Source organism: Lolium rigidum, chromosome 7 (genome assembly GCF_022539505.1).
Source record: "Lolium rigidum isolate FL_2022 chromosome 7, APGP_CSIRO_Lrig_0.1, whole genome shotgun sequence".
NCBI lineage: Eukaryota > Viridiplantae > Streptophyta > Magnoliopsida > Poales > Poaceae > Lolium > Lolium rigidum.
In genome coordinates, this window is record NC_061514.1 from 43251637 (window position 1) to 43272790 (window position 21154).

At 44.8% G+C, this 21154-nt stretch overlaps 1 protein-coding gene and 1 long non-coding RNA gene across 7 annotated transcripts; one reads left to right on the forward strand and one right to left on the reverse strand.

Annotated features, from left to right (window-relative positions):
* Positions 1-2102: 2102 nt before the first annotated feature.
* On the reverse strand, positions 2103-3664 carry LOC124675963. Its single transcript, XR_006993472.1, has 3 exons — positions 3581-3664; positions 3222-3336; positions 2103-2143 (listed from the first exon to the last, which is right to left on the reverse strand). It is a non-coding gene; the product is annotated as an uncharacterized LOC124675963 (long non-coding RNA).
* A 7923-nt stretch (positions 3665-11587) lies between these two features.
* LOC124673845 lies at positions 11588-15575 on the forward strand. Of its 6 annotated transcripts, none has more exons than XM_047209880.1 (6): positions 11588-11771; positions 12171-12313; positions 13042-13092; positions 13275-13375; positions 14197-14371; positions 15164-15575. In XM_047209880.1, exons 1-6 carry the CDS (start codon positions 11671-11673, stop codon positions 15385-15387), a joined length of 795 nt encoding a protein of 264 aa, XP_047065836.1. In that variant the 5' UTR covers positions 11588-11670; the 3' UTR covers positions 15388-15575. The 6 variants fall into 6 exon arrangements, with proteins under 6 accessions (XP_047065836.1, XP_047065837.1, XP_047065838.1 ...); XM_047209881.1 differs by having other exon boundaries at positions 15174-15377; XM_047209882.1 differs by lacking the exon at positions 15164-15575 and adding an exon at positions 15061-15158.
* The last annotated feature ends 5579 nt before the right edge of the window (positions 15576-21154 follow it).

Here is a 21154-nt window from a genome sequence, read left to right on the forward strand (position 1 = left end):
AGAAATATCAGCGATAATAAAAAGATGAAACCTGCTACATTCAATCACTGATCTTGAAGTCACCTCCACACTTATAAACTGATAATAACTGTTAGATAGATCTCCACTGTCACTACATCACGGTATAAGATTTGGGGCATTTCAAAGTGCCCCAAATTTGAACCAAAGTGCCACTAATTAGCTATAGGGGCACTTTTTCAAGTGCCACCTTTACTTGCGTCTCTAAAAGTATTTGGGGCACTACCTAGTGGCACTTTGCCAAGTGCCACTAAATTTAATTAGGGGCACTTTGCCAAGTGCCACTAAATCCAATTAGGGGCACTTTGCCAAGTGCCACTAAATCCAATTAGGAGCACTTCTAAAAGTGCCACTAAATCCAATTAGGGGCACTTTGCCAAGTGCCACTAAATCAATTAGGGGCACTTTGCCACTGCCACTAAATGCAATTAGGGGTACTTTGAGATGTGCCCCATAACCTGTGGCAATTTCCAAAATTCCGCAAATACCATTTCATGTGCTGCTCACTGTCATACAAGAATGAGCACACAATATGAACATTATTTCATACAAGAATGAGCACATACTCGTCACACAAGAATAAGAACACACGAGTACCAACATATATACTGTCGTACACACCGAGCAAAACGGAGACGAAAATTGTGACACTCTCGGTTTTATACTCGTCAAATCATCACCATGTTTCGACTTTGAACATCATAACTGATCAGCATCACCTTCAGTTGAACCCAGCACGACCGAGATGGTGCGGCATCGGTGATCACCATCACCTTGAGTATTCAGAATTGTACCTTGAGAGAAGCAGTAATATGTTTCAGCAAAACGGAGATGAAAAATAGAAGTGCAGTGTCCATGCTCAGATGCTGACAGTAAGTAGTAAACCAAGTAGTTTGGTCATGTGCACATGGTGGATGCTAAAAACTTGCCTTGTTGCATACATCAATGTGGCACAAAGGAGCATGAGTAAGTTGACGCTAGTATAGAGACCCCTATTTTGAGTGAAAGAGCTGAAAAATATGTCCTAATGAAACAAGAGAAGACAGTACTAAAGCATTTTTAACTGAAATTCAAATGCTCAATATGAACTGTCCTAAAGTCATTTGGATAACTCTGTAATAAAAGAGTTGTCTATCAATTCCAGTAACAAATATCAAAGATAGATACCCAATATCTCCATCTACAGTATGCATTTCTTCAGAAAGTCATGCAGCTGGTGTATCCACATGGCTTATTAAAAGTATTAGCTAAATGTCAATACCGTAGAAAGTGAAAGAGGGGCTTGGATTAATGCAAGTAGCAGCCTGCCCATGTGAAGTACGTTTTCCTAGCATGCAAACTGAGTAGCTGTAGCAGTATATTACACTAGATGTCTTGTATTTTTTTTCCGCCCGCTGTAATTTGCAAATATGCAGAGCAAGGGTAGTGATGCTGGACATGCTAAGGGCTTGTATGTTGGGTTACAGAGAAGTGAAGATGTTATTAAAATGGATGGATGAAGTACTCGATCCAATAAGTTCATGCAAAAGCAAAGCACTATAGGAATAATCTGTTGTTTGGACAAAAAGAAACTAGTCTGTCCAACTGAGCTTCAAGAAATGTACATACACGACAATTTTCGATTCTTCACTTAAATAATATAAATTCAGACAAACCAATTCCACTCTATAAAAAATCAAGGATTATCCTGTTACAACTCTAGACCTAATGTCCCTGTTTGGCCTGGGAAATGAAATGTTTGGTCCATCACTAACCCTCTGTGGCGTCCAGCATAGTTAAAACGCAATTGAAAACCATCATGAACAAGAAAATTCCAAAGACTTCTTGTGATGATCTAAAACTAGTACCATACACAGCATAGAATATACCTTGACAATAGATCCTTTTCCAATAAGGATGTTCTGAGGTTTCATATCCCGGTGGATAATACGATTGGAGTGCAAGTAATACAATGCTTTTACCTGAAATGAGGGCACACGTTCAAACCGTGAAGGCAATAAGTTGTAGACTGGTATGGTTCGTAAGGAGAAAAACAACATTGAGTCCATACCAGCTGCTTAGCAATTGCTTGAACTTGTTCTTCCGGAAGGCACTTATCATCCTCGAGCACCTCAAAGAGCTCTCCCTGAAACAGCCATTACCCACCATTAATACTGAAGTTTGGCCAACCCAAGTACAATGAGACCAAACCAATCATTGGCGAGAAAGCACACTGTGATAAGAAAGATCTACTCCCTCCCTAAACCCTAAACTAGAATCAGATCACGATCTGCACGATTCGCTTCCTCGCCCAGGCGCTCCTCGCCCAGATGCATCTCGGCCTGGGAGTTGCTTCTCCTCCGCCCAGCGACCATCAGGTGCTCCACCTCCGGCCTCCCGCTGCTTCTCCGCCCGGCGACCCAGCTGCTTCCCCGTCCGATCGATCGATCGCGGATGCCATCTGCCGTCCCCTTAGCCAGAATCTCATCGTTCCTCGTCCGGGGCTTCGCCAGGAGGCGCCAGGGCCATGAGGTCACCAGAGATCGGAGCGCGCTGCGCCTCCTCCTCCACCGACGATCTGGTTGCGTCACCCAGCTGCACTTCCCGGAAGCCGGTCGCACCTCCAAGTCCACAGGCGCCCAACACCCACCCAAGAGCGCCGGCCAGCACCTCCAGGTCCACGCGTCCACGCGCGCCTAGCACAACACCTTCCTCGCTCGGCAGCACATCAGATTAACATGATTCTTCCAGACATCAACTTCTCTCCACCTCAAGAGGAAGGAATCATCCCTGAAGAGGAAGGCAAATCCCTGAAGAGGAAGACAACATATCAAGTCAAACTCACGTTACAGTCAACTTTAGTATCCATTTATCTATTGTATTTGTAATTTTTCTACTATATTTATTCCACACATCATGCATGTTTTGCTACATCAATACTCCTAAACACTACTCATGATATACTAAAACTAAAATGAGCATGAGCAATGCACAGACGAAATTTCAAATGGACTGGCTGCAAAGAAGATCTTGCACAAACAGCCCAGGAAAATTTAATTTTGTTATGGTTAATTAATTCAGTATTGCACTGAAACTTGTTCCAACCCAACCAAAAGTAGTGTCATTTGTTCTTATAGCAAAATAAGTGCTGGAGTACTTTTGTGCAAACAATAAAAGTGCTGGAGCAATCCACAGATTATTTGACATAAGCAAGGCACAATTACCTAATGGTCATCGTCATTTTGGGCATATGTTATTCCTCTGCCCACTCATCATCAGTAAACTGCCCTTTGACAAACACCCGCAACTACTGTTGGATTCCATGATACTCCATGATATCTGCAAGGACATGATGATACTCCATGAGTATTTTACTGTAGCAATAATCCATAGCACAAATGTATGTATTGAAGCAACCATTTTCCCTTCCCCAAAATAAAATAGAACAATTTTGAGTAGGACATAAGCGATTAAGATCATGTTTTCTAACGTTCAACTTTCAAGCATACACGGAAGTGATTAAGAAACCTGGATCAGAAATGCTTCCACTCTACCACACCTGCATTGCTTGGCTCTGATACACCTTGGCTTTATACTCCAGCATATACGCAAGGCAAATGTCTTGGAAGCATCCGCAGAGCTAGTAGAAGATAACAAACGAACATCGCCTGAATAAAACGAAAATAAAAAAGTTTAGAACCAACTGTGCCTCATAAATGGATCAGTTTCTAGCTTGGAATCCTCTGATAAGGATTTCATGTGCGCATATTATAAGCGTAGTCTGACCATGGAACAGCAGTTAATTTAGTAGTGCAAGCACTGCAAGCAAGATCACATCGTCTGCTGTACTAGTACAAGCTGATAAATTAGATTGGAAAATGCCAGTTAGAACTGGTCCAACTTAAACAACTCGAAACGTTGGGCATTACAGATCAATGGAATTTTGAAACAAGCAGATTTGTCGCTTTTTTTTTTGTCTTTGTTAGCAGTCCTTAATGAGCAAAAACTTGAACAGTCAACATGAAGCAATTTATTATTAGAGCCTGCTTGTTCACAACAATGCTTACAATATTGATCAAATTAAGAATCCCTCCTAGTGAACCATTGAGGAGACACAATTATGACCATCACCTGACCAGAGTCTCCCGTTTAAAATCGATATATGAGTTATTCAGACCCAATGGTTTCAGTGTGATTTTAGTACGGTGATCATTGCTTAGTCAGATTAAGAATCATTCCTAGTAAACTTTCTAGGAGACTGGAGTATGCGTTCCCTGCGCTGGCAAGAACTACGATGACAGACAAAGATTGGGAAGAACGAGGCACCTGGTTCTCGGTGGCGTGCGGCGGGACGATGTCATCGAGTGAGCATGAGGTCGAGCTGGACGCCGGTGTTCCACTCGCTCCAGGTAGCTCCTCCGCACCCGTCGGTTCAACAATCTGCAAGATCGGCAACCTCCGCTCGTACTGGACCCGTACCGCGACCTCGGCAACCTCCGCCCGCGGCCTCCGCCACACCTAGCAAGACCGCCGCGACGAGGACGGTGAAGACTCCCTCGCCCAAGCTGCAGGGTGGACGTCCCTCCTCTCGTCACCAAGCACCACCGCCCTTCCGCCGCCTCCGACCACCACGCCCTCCTTGCATCCGGCCGGCGGACCAAACCTCGTCTAGAGTACTTGCGCCTCCCCTTGTAGACCTTCCCGAAGGACCCCTCCCCGACGAGCTCCACCACATGGTAGTCCTCCACCCCCATCTCGCCGCTAGCCTCGCAAAACCCTAGCCCGAATCGGCCACCGGGGTCGGAGACGCCCCGAAACACCCCGAGTCCGAGCGGCACGCCCGGAGGAGCGGCGGAACCGAACTCACCGTGGACTGGCGACGGATTGGAGCGGCACGAACCGGGCGGAGCTCCCCACCGCCGGCCGAATCCGGCCGAGGCAAGGCGGGGAGAGGGCCCGGGGTTTGCGAGCGAGTCAATCCGCGCGCGGGTTGCGGGCGGATCGGCGGGGGCGGCCGGAGCAGCTCGCCTGATCTGTGTAGGCAGCGGCTGGAGTTCCGCTCTCCTCCCGACTCCCGTGCGCTCGCTCCGGAGTTGGATTTGGAATTTCCTTGAAGACGATGGCGAAGCGCGGCCTGGCCCTCGACGGCGAGGCGCGGGCCGGGCCGTCGGCTCGCGAGGGCGAGGACCACCTCGACCGCGACGGCGAGGCGCGGGCCGGGCACTCGACGGCGAGGCGCGGCGACGGCGATGGAGCGCGAGGCGCGGGCCGGGCCCTCGACGGCGAGGCGCGGCGACGGCGATGGAGCGCGAGGCGCGGCGACGGCGATGGAGCGCGAGGATGGCGTCGTGGATGGCGTTGAGTGGACGGCGTGGAGGAGTTGATTTTTTAATATGTTTGATTTTTCAATTAAATGATGTCCTAAAAACATTAGTTGAGGCCAGATTTTTTAACACGTTAGTTGAGATGTCCTTAATAAAGATTAAATATGTCCTTAACTAAAAAAATTAGCAGATTTGAACTAATTCTAAAAATTTAGCAGAGCTAAACTAATTCACTAATGTTTTTATTAGTTAAAAAATCTTGTTATTATTTCAAGATGAATTAAAGATCTCAACTAATTCACTCATGATGAAAGATTAAATAAACCCTGGCAGATTTTTTTCATTCTGCTAAATGATGTCCTAAAAACATTAGTTCATCTCAATTAAAAACATTGGCTAACTAATAATTATGCCTGATTTTTTAACACGTGTTTGATTAATATGCCTGATTTTTTCAATGATCCCTGTTTTTTCATTAGTAATAATTATTAACATTGGCTAATACTATGGGTGCCATTTTACAATGATCCCTGATTTTTCCATTTGTTTATTTTGATTTTAATTTAAAAAAAAATGCAAGTTTATTAAACAAAATCTACTAATTCCTAGAAGATCACTAATACTCAAATTCATGCGAGTGAATCTTGTTCCCGCCAGTGACCGGGGAGCAGTTCTCTATCTTCTTCGTGGCGTTGTACCCGACCTCCGACGAAAGAAGGGGTAAGTTGTTGATCTATTATGTACAAAACAATGTATGTTAATCTATTATTAAAAATCAAGTCACCATTGTTTTATTTAACACCTTGCTATATTTCAGAGATGGAGGTGGGGAGCACGGAGTTAAATCCTATCGTGCTCTCTGATGGTGAAGAGGAGATGTCGATGGAAAGTGATCCGGACATGGACATCCCGGTGCAGCAGACTGTGCTGGTTCATAGGAGTATGTGTCTTCACATTCCTACAAATATGTCGTCCACGAGATAAACGGATATGTCTCTCACATGTACAACTATTATCTGCAGGACCGCGTATAACTGGCAACGAGGAGTATGATAAGCACTGTGTTTGGGGAAACAATGTAGTACTCAATGAAGACCAATGCAAGGCCCTCACAAATTTGGTTCGTCAGTTCCCAGGAAAACCATTCAAGTACTATGTGTACAGGATGAGCAAATCTTCTGTCATTCAAAAAAATTGCAAAATGGTGTGTACTTATTTTAACTCCTTGCATAAATTCTGAAAAAATACTAGTACTTTAGGAAGAATACAAATATTCTATCCTAATCATTCTCAAATGTTTCTATTTTGCAAGGAATTTTCCGCAAAGTTCACACAGAGGTACCTCAAGAAGTACCTGGATGATGCAATTGAGCTACCAGTCCAATGTGCGGGATATCAAAAGTCTTACAATGTCAAGATGAGGCTGGGACTAGATCTAAAGAGGGCAATGCTGACAAGTGGTCGGGCGAAGGCTGTAAGGAGGTTCGGCTTAGAAGAAGGTTGCGTCTACATCTTCGCTTCTCTGTCGATAAGAATGGCCATAACCCTTGGCTTCTCATCGACCCCCTGGAAGCATGAAGACGGTGCCAACGGTACCTGAACCCATGAAGACGGTGGCAACGGTACCAGTGGTAGCATTTTGGTTTGGTGGTAGCATTTCTCATAGCACTGTTGTGCTAGTTTGAAATGTTGGACTTCAGTAATCTAGTTAAGTATTGGACTGTTAAGTAATGGACTGTTAAGTAATAGACTGCTAAGTACGGACTGTTAAGTGACTGTTAAGTACTGCTAAGTATGGACTATTAGAAATGAACTGCTATGTTTCTATGCTACTGTTAAGTACTGCTACTATGCAATATGGGTAAGTCTGAATGAACTGCAGTGTTAGTATATATGTATGGAATGTTGCTTCCATGTGCAGCTTTTCCTCTTTCTATCAGGTTATGAAAAGATTGCACTAAATTTTCTATCCCTGTTAACTATAGGATTGGCAATGCTACTAGCTGTTATGTTTGTATATGCTAGCTATAGGATTACCAATGCTACTGGTGGCTGCTATAGGATGTTTGTATATGCTACTGTTATATTTCTATCCCTGTTAACTATATGCTAGCTATAGCATTGTTTACATTGTTTTATCCAAGTAATGATCAATTGTGACACTTAAAAGTGCCCCAAAAGGTCAATATCTATTGGGGCACTTCAAAAAGTGCCCTAGTAGATATACACATATTGGGGCATTTGAGAAGTGCCCCAATAGGCATACAATTAGGGGCACCTCGAAAAAGTGCCACTAATTGGCTACTATTAGGGGCACTTTAATAAGTGCCACTAGGACAAGTGCCCCTATATCTATGCCATGGTGTAGTGTGTGCAGACTATAGATTAACTTATTTTATTATATAGTTGCATTTATAGCACAATGCATATGTCAAGATTAACTGGCTTTAGCATCTCTTTGTTGTTTGTGGTATTTCATCCTTGAAAGAGTTGCGGGAAGAGATTCTTCACTATCATTTCTTTGCATTGTATTTACGTCAGGACAAGATGGTGGGTCATAGTATTGAAGATGCATGAGGAAAACAAGGAACCTGACCAGCAAATGATCTGACAAAATTTACAATTTTGTGAAATATTGCATCAAGATTTTGGCGATGTCGACAGTGAAGCTGGCCCTTTATAAAAAAATATCGATGATGAAGGTGACCGAAAGCATTTGCTATCTCTGAAAACTGAAGCCACAAATTATCATAGATAGTTATCGTGACATAATATTTAGTATCTCCCTTTAAGTTTTAGTCACCAGATGTATGTCCCATTTAGTAAATCTGGGATCTACTGTGCTTTCTCTCTCTGAGATAACATTGCTTGCGATGCAAGAACTTCCAAGTGATGCCACTTCCCAATATTGAAAATGATTGCAGCTATTTTTTGAGTTCAGTGATTTGTATACTTGCTGGTGTAACACGGCGGTCCACTTAGTATATGCTACTATGTAATGAGTAATGACACCTTGTTGTTTTACTCACGTGACACTGAAGGGAACCGAGAGACTTAACATGTTGGGTCGTGAAAGCCACTTGCTTTGTGGTTGTTCATTTTAGAATAAAGTTTCGTTTAGCCCTACGAAGCGTGTTGAAATCAAACCGTCAACTCTGACTCTCCAAAATTGGCACCTTGTACTCTAGATTTCCTATTCCAATTTACCTTTAGATCGTTTCTAAACAAGGATTGGTGGCGTGGCCACTCTCAATGACAAACCTGGCCCACCCTCCATGTACTCATTTTTTTTCGAAATGGAGAAAATATCGCCCAGCTTCATCTAAAGGATGCACACGGCTTTTTTATTAGATTATTCGCAAACCTTACAAGAACAATACAAAAGATCAACCTCGAAGCCACCTCACTAGACCTACAGTGGGATAAAGGGGGTGACAATACACCAACTCACATCATCCAAAAACCAAATGCCTTCCCAAACCGCCCAATAGCAGGTGAGAAGCACATCCAGTCAAGCAGACTCTCCGCGCCCGCGGCACACGCCACAGAAGTTGCTACCGTCGTCTTCCTCGACTCCATCTTCAAAAGAGATCATCGCATTAAACTTGCAAGACCTGCCGTCGATGCCACCATGAGGCCAGACGGCTCCACCATCCTGCACACATACATCATCCCGCATTCGTCGTCGATACCTTGCAGCACCATGCCACCGAGACTCAACGCCAACAATGTGGTAGATGAATACCACTCCACCAACATCCGCCATCATCCAGCAGCTGCTCCAAAACCGATGCCTCAAGAGGTAGAACGACGCAGGGCGCGCCGCCATCGTCCGATCCGGGAGACCCAGATCTAGGGTTTCCCCTGGAACAACACGAGTGTATAGATGCAGAGTGCGACAACGATGCCTCCAAGAAGGTTGCGACGTGTAGCGCCGCCATCGCCCGCCAAGACCGGAGTCGGAGCAAGCTTTTCACCGGCAGCCGCGCATCCCCACCTCGCCGAGCATAGTGCCGAGGCAAGCAAGATGGTGCCTCCTTGAGACACCACCGCTGTCCCTCAGTTTCCGTAACCGCAGAGGACACCGTCGCGCCGCCGCCGGCAGCTCCAGGCCCGATAGCCTAGATCGAACCCGCAGCGAACCGCCGCCGGCCCTCCACGTAGCCGCCGCCAAGCCACCCTTCCTCGCAGAAGTCGGCTGAGCAGCCACCACCGTCCTTGCCGCCACCCGCCCGCGCCGCCCGGAGACACGCAGCCACCACCATCGTCTGTCACGTCACCGCAGCAGGACACGCCCGTGCCGGCACGCCATGCCCCCCGATGGACGGGCCACGCCGTGACCCGGAGGAGACAGCCCGCACCCCTCCACCCGGGCCCGAGGACGAGATCTGGGCAGCCGAAGCCATCCACTCGGACGCCCCCTGCCGCCCCGCACTGCCGCAGAACCACCCAACCACAGGTCGCCCAGACCTCGTTGCGCCTCGTCCTGCGGGCACCACCGGAGTCCAGGGCCGCCGCCCTGGCATGCTGCGCCGCACCACGCTTGAAGACGACGCGGAGGTCGCCGATCCAGGCCCCCCGCCACCACCTTTGGCAGTGATGGGCCCTCTCTCATGTCTATTATCATCATTCCGATCTCTCTCGGCCCCTCTCTCTTCCCTGGACAACACTTTGCACCCCCTCCTACCTCAGGCCAGCAGTGGGTCGGGTTTGACCGGGTCGATGTCTCCCAGACCCATACCCGATTAACAAGTGGGTGAGGGTCTTTGCCCACGAACCTACCCACAGGTCTGAGATCAAACCAATGCCCGAACCCGATGGGTCACCCGACCCAAACGGGCACCCATTGGGTCTGCAAACTGCACTATAAATTTCCGATTCATTTTGAGCCAACGTGGCCAGATGTTCAGTTTTCATGTTGTAATAAGAACACAAGAAGAACACCAATAGTAGAGCTATATACACCAGAAGTCCCATAACTTTTCTTAATATGCAAACTAGTCCCACAACTTGCAAAATGTGATATTGTTTATTTTACACACAACACTTAATGCAATTATCTGTTGCTTGCACCTTAATACTTGAAGGGGTTCCGACGATAACCGGAAGGTGGATTATTAGCCATAGATGCAGCTGGATTACGTTCTATGTATTATGTTGTAATGCCCAAACGAATCTCATAGTAATCATCTTGTCATGTATGGTCGATATTATGTCAATTGCCCAGCTGTAATTTGTTCACCTAACATGTTACTTATCTTTATAGAGAGACACATCTAGTGAACTGTGGACCCCGGTCCTTTCCTTTACACTGATAAATTCATCCACTGCAATCTTGCTATGTTACTTACTACAAGCTATGTTCTCTTTAATTACTGCAAACATCTCCTTCCACTCGATACATTTAATTCTTTGTGTTCAGCAAAATCGGTGAGATTGACAACCTCACTGTAAGTTTGGGCAAAGTATTTTGGTTGTGTTGTGTGCAGGTTCCACGTTGTTACTAACGCCGGTAGTGTGCCCTGCCACTAGTCGCACTAGCAACACCTTCAGAAGTTACGCCTTTCTCCTACTGGTCGATTAAACCTTGATTTCTTACAGAGGAAAAATTTACTGTTGTGCTCATCATACCTTTCTCTTGGGGTTCTCCAACAGTGTCACTACCTCACGTCTCCACATTGCCGGCACTTTGCTGCAGGCATTTTTTATAATTTGCCGTTAATGGTAGGTTTAGCTGGCAGTTTAGGATTAGTGCCGCTAATGGTGATCTAATTACCGGCGATTAGGAAAAGTGCCCCTAATTTTGGATGAATACAGGCACAATTAAGAGCACCGCTAGTCATTTGCGGCAGTTTTAAAAGATGCCGCCAAAGTTTCCTGATTAGCGGCATAGAAAGTGCCGCAAATATTATTATTTTTTAGATCGATGACACCCGCCAGAAGGGTACCTTAGTAATTTAAGAAAGAGCCGGACGAAAAAGAAGAAAAAAAACCCGCCTCGCTCTCGTCCAGGGCCACACGGGGGCGACTCCATCTCCTAACCCTAGCGGTCCTCTCCCGCTCTCACCGTCCCCGCCTCTCCCGCCGCGGCGAGGATCCATGGCGACCGGCGCCGCCGCCGGGCGGGCGTCGGTGCGGCCCGTCGACAGGAACGGCGCGGCGCCACGCGGCAGCGCACGCTCCAAGTCGGTCTCGCCGCGGCGGCCGCCATCCCCCGCCCGAGCGCGCCCCGCCGCTGCCGACCACGACGGCGCCGCTGGTACGTCGGCTCCTTCCTCTCCCGCGAATGTATCGGATGACGCCCCGCCCTTGGGCGCTCTTCCTGTTTTGGGGTCAGCAGTAGCAGAGGATGGCCAAGGAAGGAGCGGGGGGAGGGCCCGACTGGAACGGCCTGCTCAAGTGGAGCCTCGCCCACGGCGGCGACGGCACCACCCCTTCGCGCGCGCTCAGGTCCGTCCAGATCCCCCCCAAACCCTCCCTCTCCCCGATTCAGATTTTAGGGAAGGCTAGAGTTGCTGGTGTATCGGTCAATTGGGATTCAGATTTTGCGGCTAGAGTTACCAGTGGGTTCTAGTGTGTATCAATCAGTCGGGGTTCAGATTTCAGGGCTAACGTTACATCTCAGTTCTAGTGTGTATCAATCAGCTGACTAGTGGAATGAAACCGTAGCAGCCGTAACACACTGAGTCATTAACTTGTTAGTTTTATCTAGAAGTCTAGGCACTATTCAAGCCTCTGAAATTTCTTGCTTGGGGCAGATGAGTTTCCCGGATTTTAAAATGGCTGAAAGACATTCCGAGCGGGGCAGGTATTCCTGTCGCTAACACTCCCTCGATATTCCGTTTGCAGCGAGGAGGACAGGAAATGGTTCATGGAGGCGATGCAGGCGAATACAATCGATGTTGTCGGCAGGATGAAGGAGATCGCCCAGGTGATGAAAACCCCTGATGATGTGTTGCAGTCTCACGGCGTGACTACAGAGAACATTGAAGGTACCTTTTCAAGTGATCATGTCCTCTTCTTGCCATCTCGATTCGTTCTCAAAGAAGCATTTGCTTTATCATGGCTTCTACATTCTGGCTGCTACATTCTGGCTGCTACATAGCTGTTGTTTTGTTTTATACAGAGTTTGTTTATGTACCCAACACACTGTTTAGCTGCTAGTGCTCACATCTCTAAGAGCGTTTTCAACATTGCAATAGAACCAGTGCTGTACAACATGCAAATCTTTCATTAGTTTTATAACTAGGACCTAGGAAGTTTACTTAAGTTAATAGTTTTTCTATGCTAGAGGATATGATAGATGAATAAAATGTGGCAAACGGACAAGTGACTACAGCGATGAGCAATATTTCCTGTTCTGATTTTACACAGTTGGCTTGCTTTTCTGCTGCCTTTATGATGTGAATTTATTTTTCTTTTATTTGATTGTGCAATTGTGTGCCTTGTCGGATTGTTTGACACTTTATGATATACATGTGGTTTGAGGGAAACATTGTTGCAAGTGCCATCAAGTTTTTCTGCTATGTGTTTCTGTATCTATTTCCTTCCTGCTTGGCCGCTTCATGTTCTAAATGCAGTATATGACTATTTGGACTAGCTACTGCTTTTCCTTTCATACCCTCTGTACATGTTTAGAATTCCCTTTTGCACCTGAATCTGATTTTTATGTGCATGCTAAAAGTCCATTGAGCTAACCATTCTATAACTTCATGACCAGATATGTTGGATGAGTTACAAGAGCACGTGGAATCCATTGATATGGCAAATGGTAAGATCATCGTTGTTGAATCAAATCATCTCTCTGATCTTATATGGTCATTTTGTGGTTAATCATATGATTTTTTTTTTGCGAATTAGTTACATCATGATAACTGGCACATTACTGTTCTTATTACTACCATTTACAATTTCTAGATCGTTTTTGGAATTGATGAAGGGTGCGCTTCTCAGATGTGTGCAGAGTAAGGGTCGCGGGAAGGATCTGGCCGAAGAACGCCGATGAACTTGCTCAGGGCGCCGACTTCGATAATATTGTGGAGTTGCAGCCTGAGGTTAGTATGTCCAGCCTATTTTACTCGCTGAGCCCGTGCTTCTTTATTAGCATCACCGACATCATGGATTAAAGTTCTTTTGAAATTTTTGCTCGCTATTGCAAGTACATTGTATAGGATTGGTGGATTTTGCAGATCATTGTTACTCCATGGTTGAGAGGAGAGATTCCTGTTGCATAGTTAGCACTATATTATAATAGATCACATGATTAGTCCACCTACAAAAGTGATGCCATAAACTTGTTAATTTGGTATATGTAAAGTGAGTTATCTAAATTTGTGAACAATCTCTCTGCTGTTTGCTAAGAAATTTAACTGTAGCTTTACGGGCTTGGCTAGTCGATTCTATGTAGTTCCCTTGTGTTTGAGATTTTGGAATGTAGACAGAGGCACGCTGATGATAGCTGAGTCCGCAAGCTGATGAAATTATATCTCGTATTGGTGATAATGTTTTTTCTTTCTTTTATCCGCAGGTTCTGTTTATACTCAACAAAATCTGTGCACTTAGCAGCACCTATTATACATCTTCAGAAATCGTAACCTAGCCGGACACTTACTATTTCCTATGTCCTGAATCTAATTCACATGAACTGGATTTCAATTTTTCTTGCCCTTCTTCTCTTGTTCATGTTCATGCCTTTTATGTCTTATTATTAATCCTCTTTTCAACTTATTACTAATCTGGCATCTAGGTGAGACGTAGAGCAGTTGTACCATCTCTACACAAAAGATTTCTCCCAGTGATCGTTCGTCGTCGTAGCTTTTATATCTTACTTATTAACCCTTTCTTCAACTTATTATTTGTCTGGCATCTATTTTAGGTGAGACGTAGAGCAGTTGTACCATCTCTACACAAAAGATATCTGTCAGTGATGGTTGATAAAGTATTTTGTAAATGTGCCGAGAGATTAGTGGAAAAGCTTGAGACATATGCTTTGAGTGGTGAACCTGTTAATATGGAAGCGAGGTTTTCTCAAATGACTCTAGATGTGATTGGTTTGTCCTTATTCAACTACACTCCCATAAATTTTAGAAGTTTACCATATATATCAGTATCTGGTTCCAAACACTAAACTAACTCTTAGAAGTTTGCTGCTCATCACTTTCTCGTGTTCCCATGTAGAATGTTGAATTAGCTCTTATTCTGTACTCCCTCCGTTCCCTATTAACTGACTCTGATTTATTACAACTTTTTACTAAATCAGAGTCAATTAATAGGGAACACAGGGAGTACTTGCTTGCTTAATGCTACCCCCTACAAAAAAAGATTGGCAATTGAAATTCTTTGGACAGTTAATCAACAGTTGACAAAAAACATTCAACCTGCTGTCGACGATGTCCAGTCTTATTCACTTGCATTTCTTTTCACATTTAATGACATGCCACTTTCCTTTGAATCTTTTACTAGTTCATTGCTCTCTGATCTGCTTATATTTTGGTTAGTTTTCATTTAACCTTTTGTTGTGTAGAATAAGATTGTATAGGGATCTGTCGATGTCGAACTATTCTTAGAGGCTGCACTTGGTTTATATTATGGAAAAGTAAACAAACCTGACAGGCTAAAGGTGATCATTGTATTGCTTACTGGTTAGGGACATGTTACAGTTACACAATCAAACATGAATTGGATTTATTGTGTTCTCAGCTACTCAACTTACCTCTAATTCGGAACATACATTCTGTAGGCTCTTTTACTTCTTGCACGCTCCATTGAGGCAGATCCAAGCACATTTGTGTTTTATCTTCATATTTACTATCAAAAGGATGAAGGACTTGGAACATTTTCAGTGAACTGCAGGAGGATGGGTGGAGGGCGGAGGGCGCGCTCACCGGTGCTCTGGCATCATGCTCGACGAGGAAGAGGGCTTGGCGTCGGGGACGTGAACCTGGCTGTGGCGTCGGATGCATGGCGTAGCTGGCGCAACTTCCTCTGGCCGCACGACGAGGCATCTGGCCTCGCAGCGAGGCATGGCCCAAACTCCATGACAACTTTCTTCCTCGGCGGCAGATGAACCCTGTTGTTCATGATGAGGAGATCAACGCTGTTGTGTATTTTATCTAATGGTTTCAAACCATGTTGTTCATGATGTGGAGATGAACCCTGTTGGTCATGTAAGTTAGATGCCTGGATTGTGAATCCTTGAATGTTTCAAAATGTTGGTTTCAAACCTAGATTGCTTGGAAATATTGGTTTTAAACATTGCTTTACTTCTTGAGTGTGATGTATGCTTGATTGTAGATTGCTTGAATGTTTGCAGGCAGTATAGCAACCTTAAAAATGCCTAAGAAAATAATCAGCGGCACCAGAATTTAAAGCCTGAAAAAGTAATTGTAGGCATCCTTTAAAAGTGCCGGCAAAAAGTTTAGATGGTATCCCTAGAAAAGTGCCGAGTAAAAGATTTCGTGACATTTTTCGAAAAGTGCCGGTAAAAAGATTCTATGGCATTTTCGGAAAGTGCCGAAAAAGATTCCATGGCATCTTTCAAAAGTGCCGGCAATACTAACTAGAGGCATTTTTGGAAGTGCCTTAAAATATAATTAACGGCACTTTTCTAAAAATGCCTGGCAAAGACCTACCTCGACTGGAATAAACGCAGCACTTTTTTTTGTGCCTTGAAAAATCTTTGCCGGCACTTTTGGTGCCTTTGCCGGCACTTTTTTGTGCCGGCAATTTGGGTACCTGACGCAGTGTGTGTAATCTACGCTCATCATTGATCTCCAAGATTTTAATATCTATTGATAAAGAAACACATCATGCTATTCTAGATTTAGGATCTAGTGTTTCTATCATATCAAAAGAGCTATATGAATTACTTAATATAAAAAATATGTAAACATGTTCTATTGATTTATTACTTGTTACTTGTTGATGATTCAACCAAAAAGGATTTAGGCTAAGTAAATGATGTAATGGTTAAATTGCATATGACATCTTCTAAAAGCTCTAAGCTCCCAGTACGTTGCGCTTCTCTGGGTGAGCAGCATGTCGCTTTCATTGGGCCCACTCCTAGGAAGGCGGCGTTTCTGGTGTTCTGGTCGTTGCGTGTACTGTACGTGGTTGGCTGAGATGGCGTGGTCTACGTCGGTTCATGATTACCAGCTAGCAAGTCTCCCGCTGCCTCTTCTTCTACTCTATTCCCCACAAATCACCGCCATCGGAACCATCCTCTCCCGCAGTCCTTCTTACCACCCAGCACGAGGGCTTTGTGACGCCGTGCTAGAGGAGGAAGGGGCAGCGCGCTTGAAGCGCCAGGTTGCGTGCGGAGGCGTGGGCGGGCGGGGCCGGGCCACATCGGGCCCAAGACGTAGGCAAGGCCGTGCAGGCGCCGGAGCCCCGGATCGACGCGGTGGTGTGGCCGTGTGACGCCGCGCCGATGACGGCTAGCCGGATCGAGTTGGAGGCGAAGGCTCAGCGATGCCGGCCTCTCTGCCGCCCGTTGGAGACGACGCCGGGTGAGGGAGGCTAGGTTGCACATGCTTTGACCGGGTCGGCGACGACGAGCACAAATAGACGATGACGGCCGCCGGTCACGAAGAAGGAGCAGCGAAGCGAGGCGAGGTGATTCTCACCTTCTTTCTATGTTATCCTCCTCCCTGTACGAATTTGTTAACGCTCCTTCCGTATGTTAAAGAGAAGTTTGATGCATGTGTCTATGATTACCCGTATCTTTACTTTTGACTACATGGAACCAATTGATGGTTTACCTACTTTTGTATATAATATTTTTCAAGTCTTTGGTGCCTTCCTGATTTACGATTTCTGCTTTTGTTTTTTTTTTTTTTTTTTTGAGGAAGTTACCACGCATACATTAATCAACATTTGGTTACAACGCAGCAACAACACGAACAACCCAGAAGCACCAGCTGGGCCTACATTTTGCACAAAAGACCTTGCGAAAAAAGAAAATTACAATGAAGCCCTGAAGATCTCTGTGCACGACGCCGATGAGCATCTCCCGCCGCCGCCGCCGTCGAAGACACCGGAAGGGAAGGAGAAGGAATCCACACACCAAAACTCGGAGGAGCACCTTCGCAGACACCGCTGCTTTGTGGACCTCAAACCGCACCCACCGCGCCCGGCGGGATTGCCTCCATTGGGGAACGTCGGCCGGGGAGAACCCCGTGCTCATCCGAGTCGCCACGCCACCGGAGCCGATCGACAAGGCCGATGGAAAACCAGCGCGTCGCCCGCCCGCATCCACACAGCCCGCGTCGGCCAAGCCAGTCTCTGGATCCTGCCGGCAACTAGTACCGGCTAAACTCCTATACAAATCCCCTCGCACCCCACGCCGGAGATGGAGAAGACGCCGGCGAAGAGGGAGCGGAGAGAGGGGAACAAAAGTCCCCAGCCGAGCCGCCGCCGCCACCACAACGACTCCGCCTGGACACACACACAGGCCGGCCAGATCTTCGATTGACAAGGGCAGACACCACCCCACCAACCTCGGACCTGGAGGCATATTATTGAAGCCCGCCGCCGCCGCCGCCGGAGCAGAGAAGCAGGGAGGGCATACTCTAGCACCGAAGACTGAACCTAGTCTACTGCTATACAAACCCGGACGCCCGATCCGGCCACTCCTCCACCACCGACGAGCACGAGGCCCTCGGGACGGAGAAGCAGCCGGAACCGGCGCCGGAGAGTTGGTCGCCTCTCTGGTCGCCTCTCTCAGCTACTGTGGAAAGAGATAGGGACGAGAGGAAGGAAAGTCATGCCGCACGATTTCTGCTTTTGTTGGTATGTCCCTCTGTACAGCCTATTCTTTGAAGCTGAAAATTAGGTTGAATTACTCATGGAGGTGAAAATATGTTTTGTTTGTAATTTGTATAAGTGTGTACATGCAGATAATATTTGACAAGTTATCGGTATGAACAGATACAGACTTCCTGAATTGGATAGTGGAAGTTGATCTGAAACTGTTCGTTATTAGCAGTATGAAGTCTTTTGGTTAACTGACATGTCAAACTTTTGTGCTACATGCCATCATTTGCATTGGATATATGCCTTTTAATTTGACAAGCTTGGTTGGATAAAACTCTCAACAAGTTTATCTTTATATTCAGATGTAGCAGATGTTAACGAGGAGCTATTGCATTCATGATGGCACAAACACTTCTTTGTATGCCACTTTTGCTTAAACGACAGATTCTGAAAAATATATACCTATTGATTTCATTATTATAGACATTGGGAGAAATACCTCTAGTCCTATAATTCTTATAAGACCTTTTCTGAGAAGAACAAGAGCTATCATTGATTCTAAAGAAGAGAATATGAAGTTTCAATTCCCTCACAAGAAGTGTATGGATCACTTTCCAAGAAAGACGGAAGTAGCATTTATGACATAATTTTCATAACACTTGAATCAAGTAAGTAAGCGCAACTATATGGCTATAAAGAAAACGCTTTACGGGAGGCAACCTGAGATATTTTTATTTGTGTTTTATTTTATTTTTGCATGCTTGTTGTAGCATGTTAGTTTTATTTTACTTTACTCTCTGGTTTTAAATAAAGTATCAATTTTTACCTATTTGGATGTTTAAAGTTGCAAACATAGTATGAAGTTGCTAATTTCTGCACTGCACTTTTTAAGTGCATGATTTTTTTATCTTTTGTGGGAGATCCTAAAATCTTGATAAAATAACAGTAGCTGTAACTTTTAATCCTCTATATATGCACGTAAATTGGCTAAATTTTCTGAGGTGTATAAGTCGTGCCAAAAATTTAGTTTTTCTGCAGTAACAATTCTGGATAGATTCTACCTTACTTTGTTAGATTCATTCTTTTGAATATAAAAATAATTTTTAATTGGAACTTTTGATATGCTAGAATGAGTAGCAAATTATATGTTATCTTGTTCATGAATATATAATTTTACTCTTGATTAAAATAGCAGCAAGCATGATTCTTTGTACCTCTAACATCACCTCATAGAAAAGAAAGGGCAGAAAAGTTTGTGTTAAAGTTTTTTCACATGGAATGGAGAAATATCATACTAAGATGATTCAAGTATGATTAATATCATAAGCTTGGGGATGCCCATGACACCCCATTAAACTCATTCAAAAATTCCTGGTTTGAGTACCTCCAAACTCTGTTTTTGAGCAACATAGAATTTTCGTAAAAACTTGAAGCGTCCTTGTTTTATTTGTGTCTCGAAGATCGGAGGGCGAAACTCCACCGGAATCATTGCCGGAGGAATCTTCACCCTCTCCAACGTCTTCATCATAATCACGATGACCAAGAGGGAGTAGTCCACCTCTGTACTACGGATTTGTGGCTGTAGCTTGATCTATTTCTCTCATGTTCTTAATAGTTCTTAGTGCCATATGACGTGCCTATCATGATTATGGTCATATTTGTAATACCTATGTGCTGGATCCTTATTCTATGATACTGTTTTATGAGATCTGATCATATATGTGAGATGTATTGATAGATGCATATTATGTACCTCGTTCTTAAGTATTTGTTATGATCAAACTTATGTTCAATAGCGTGTGCGGGGTGATATGTGTATTAGATAGAGTAGCATAGTTTTAGTGATTGGATAGTGACAATATGTTCATGATATATTATGGTTTTGCCTTTCTTTTGCTACCTCACTAGGGATAAAGTGAATGCATGTGCTATGTTCATCACGTGACCGTAGTGATGATCTTATTTGTTCAAGGTAGAATATTTGATATTCAAACTTCGTGTCAAAGTAATTATCTATGCTCTGTTAATTCTTAATACAAGATTGATGAAGTTTCTTTCTTGTGGAGTATAAGAGAGATGTGTTGCATCATATTTATGTTAGGAGGCGATGCCCATATTAATTTTGATCTTACATATACTATAATTTGCACCTTCATATCTCATTGATAAATTGCTATTTATCCACCACAACTTAAAGAGAGAATAGCCAAGTGAACACATGAACCCCGGTCCACTTCTATCATAAGAAACACCTTTACATTGCTATTATCTTTTTTCTATTCACTGCATTATTTTAATCCAAAAATATAAAAATATTTACTTTTCTTATTGGCATCCAAACACCAAAAATAATCAACATCTTTACAGTTTTTTACTTAGTTATTTTATCTAGTTTAGTTTTTACTTGTGTTATTTACTTACGCGAAACTTTGTGCTTGATAACTACACGGTGGAGTTGGGGACACAAGGCATTTTATTTTACTTTCATGATCGTTAGAAGAAGAGAGAAGATATACTCTTTTTCTAGTTCTCCGAGAGTTCGATATAAACTCTCGAGTTTGTAGGCATTCGTTGCATAGAAAACAAAAAATTTCCTACCGCGAGAACGCAATCCAAGCCAAGATGCAATCTAGAAGACGGGAGCAACGAGGAGATGATCGAGACTCACCCTTGAAGATTTCCAAAGCCTACAAGAGGAGGCTTTTGTTGCTGCGGTAGACGATCACTTGCCGCTTGCAAAAGCGCGTAGAAGATCTTGATCACGGCGCCACGATCGGGCAGCACCTCCGTACTCGGTCACACGTTCGGTGTTGATGAAGACGACGTCCTTCTCCCCGTTCCAGCGGGCAGCGGAAGTAGTAGCTCCTCCTTGAATCCGGCAGCACGACGGCGTGGTGGCGGTGGCGACGGAGAACTCCGGCGGAGCTTCGCTAAGCGTTGCGGGAGAGGTGGAGGAGAGGGGGCGCTAGGGTTTGGGAGAGGGGGGCGCTGGCCACTATAGGGTGCGGCCACCTTGTGGTCTTGGGGTGGCCGGCCCCCTCCCCTTGTCCCTCATTATATAGGTGGAACCCCAAGTGTTG

Bases quoted from the DNA above. Each gene is read 5' to 3' on its own strand.
- LOC124673845 (XM_047209880.1), top strand. From the start codon at position 11,671: ATGGCCAAGGAAGGAGCGGGGGGAGGGCCCGACTGGAACGGCCTGCTC. The intron at 11,772-12,170 runs GTCCGTCCAGAT...TTCCGTTTGCAG, and splicing joins ACCCCTTCGCGCGCGCTCAG to CGAGGAGGACAGGAAATGGT. The intron at 13,093-13,274 runs GTAAGATCATCG...TGCGCTTCTCAG, and splicing joins ATCCATTGATATGGCAAATG to ATGTGTGCAGAGTAAGGGTC.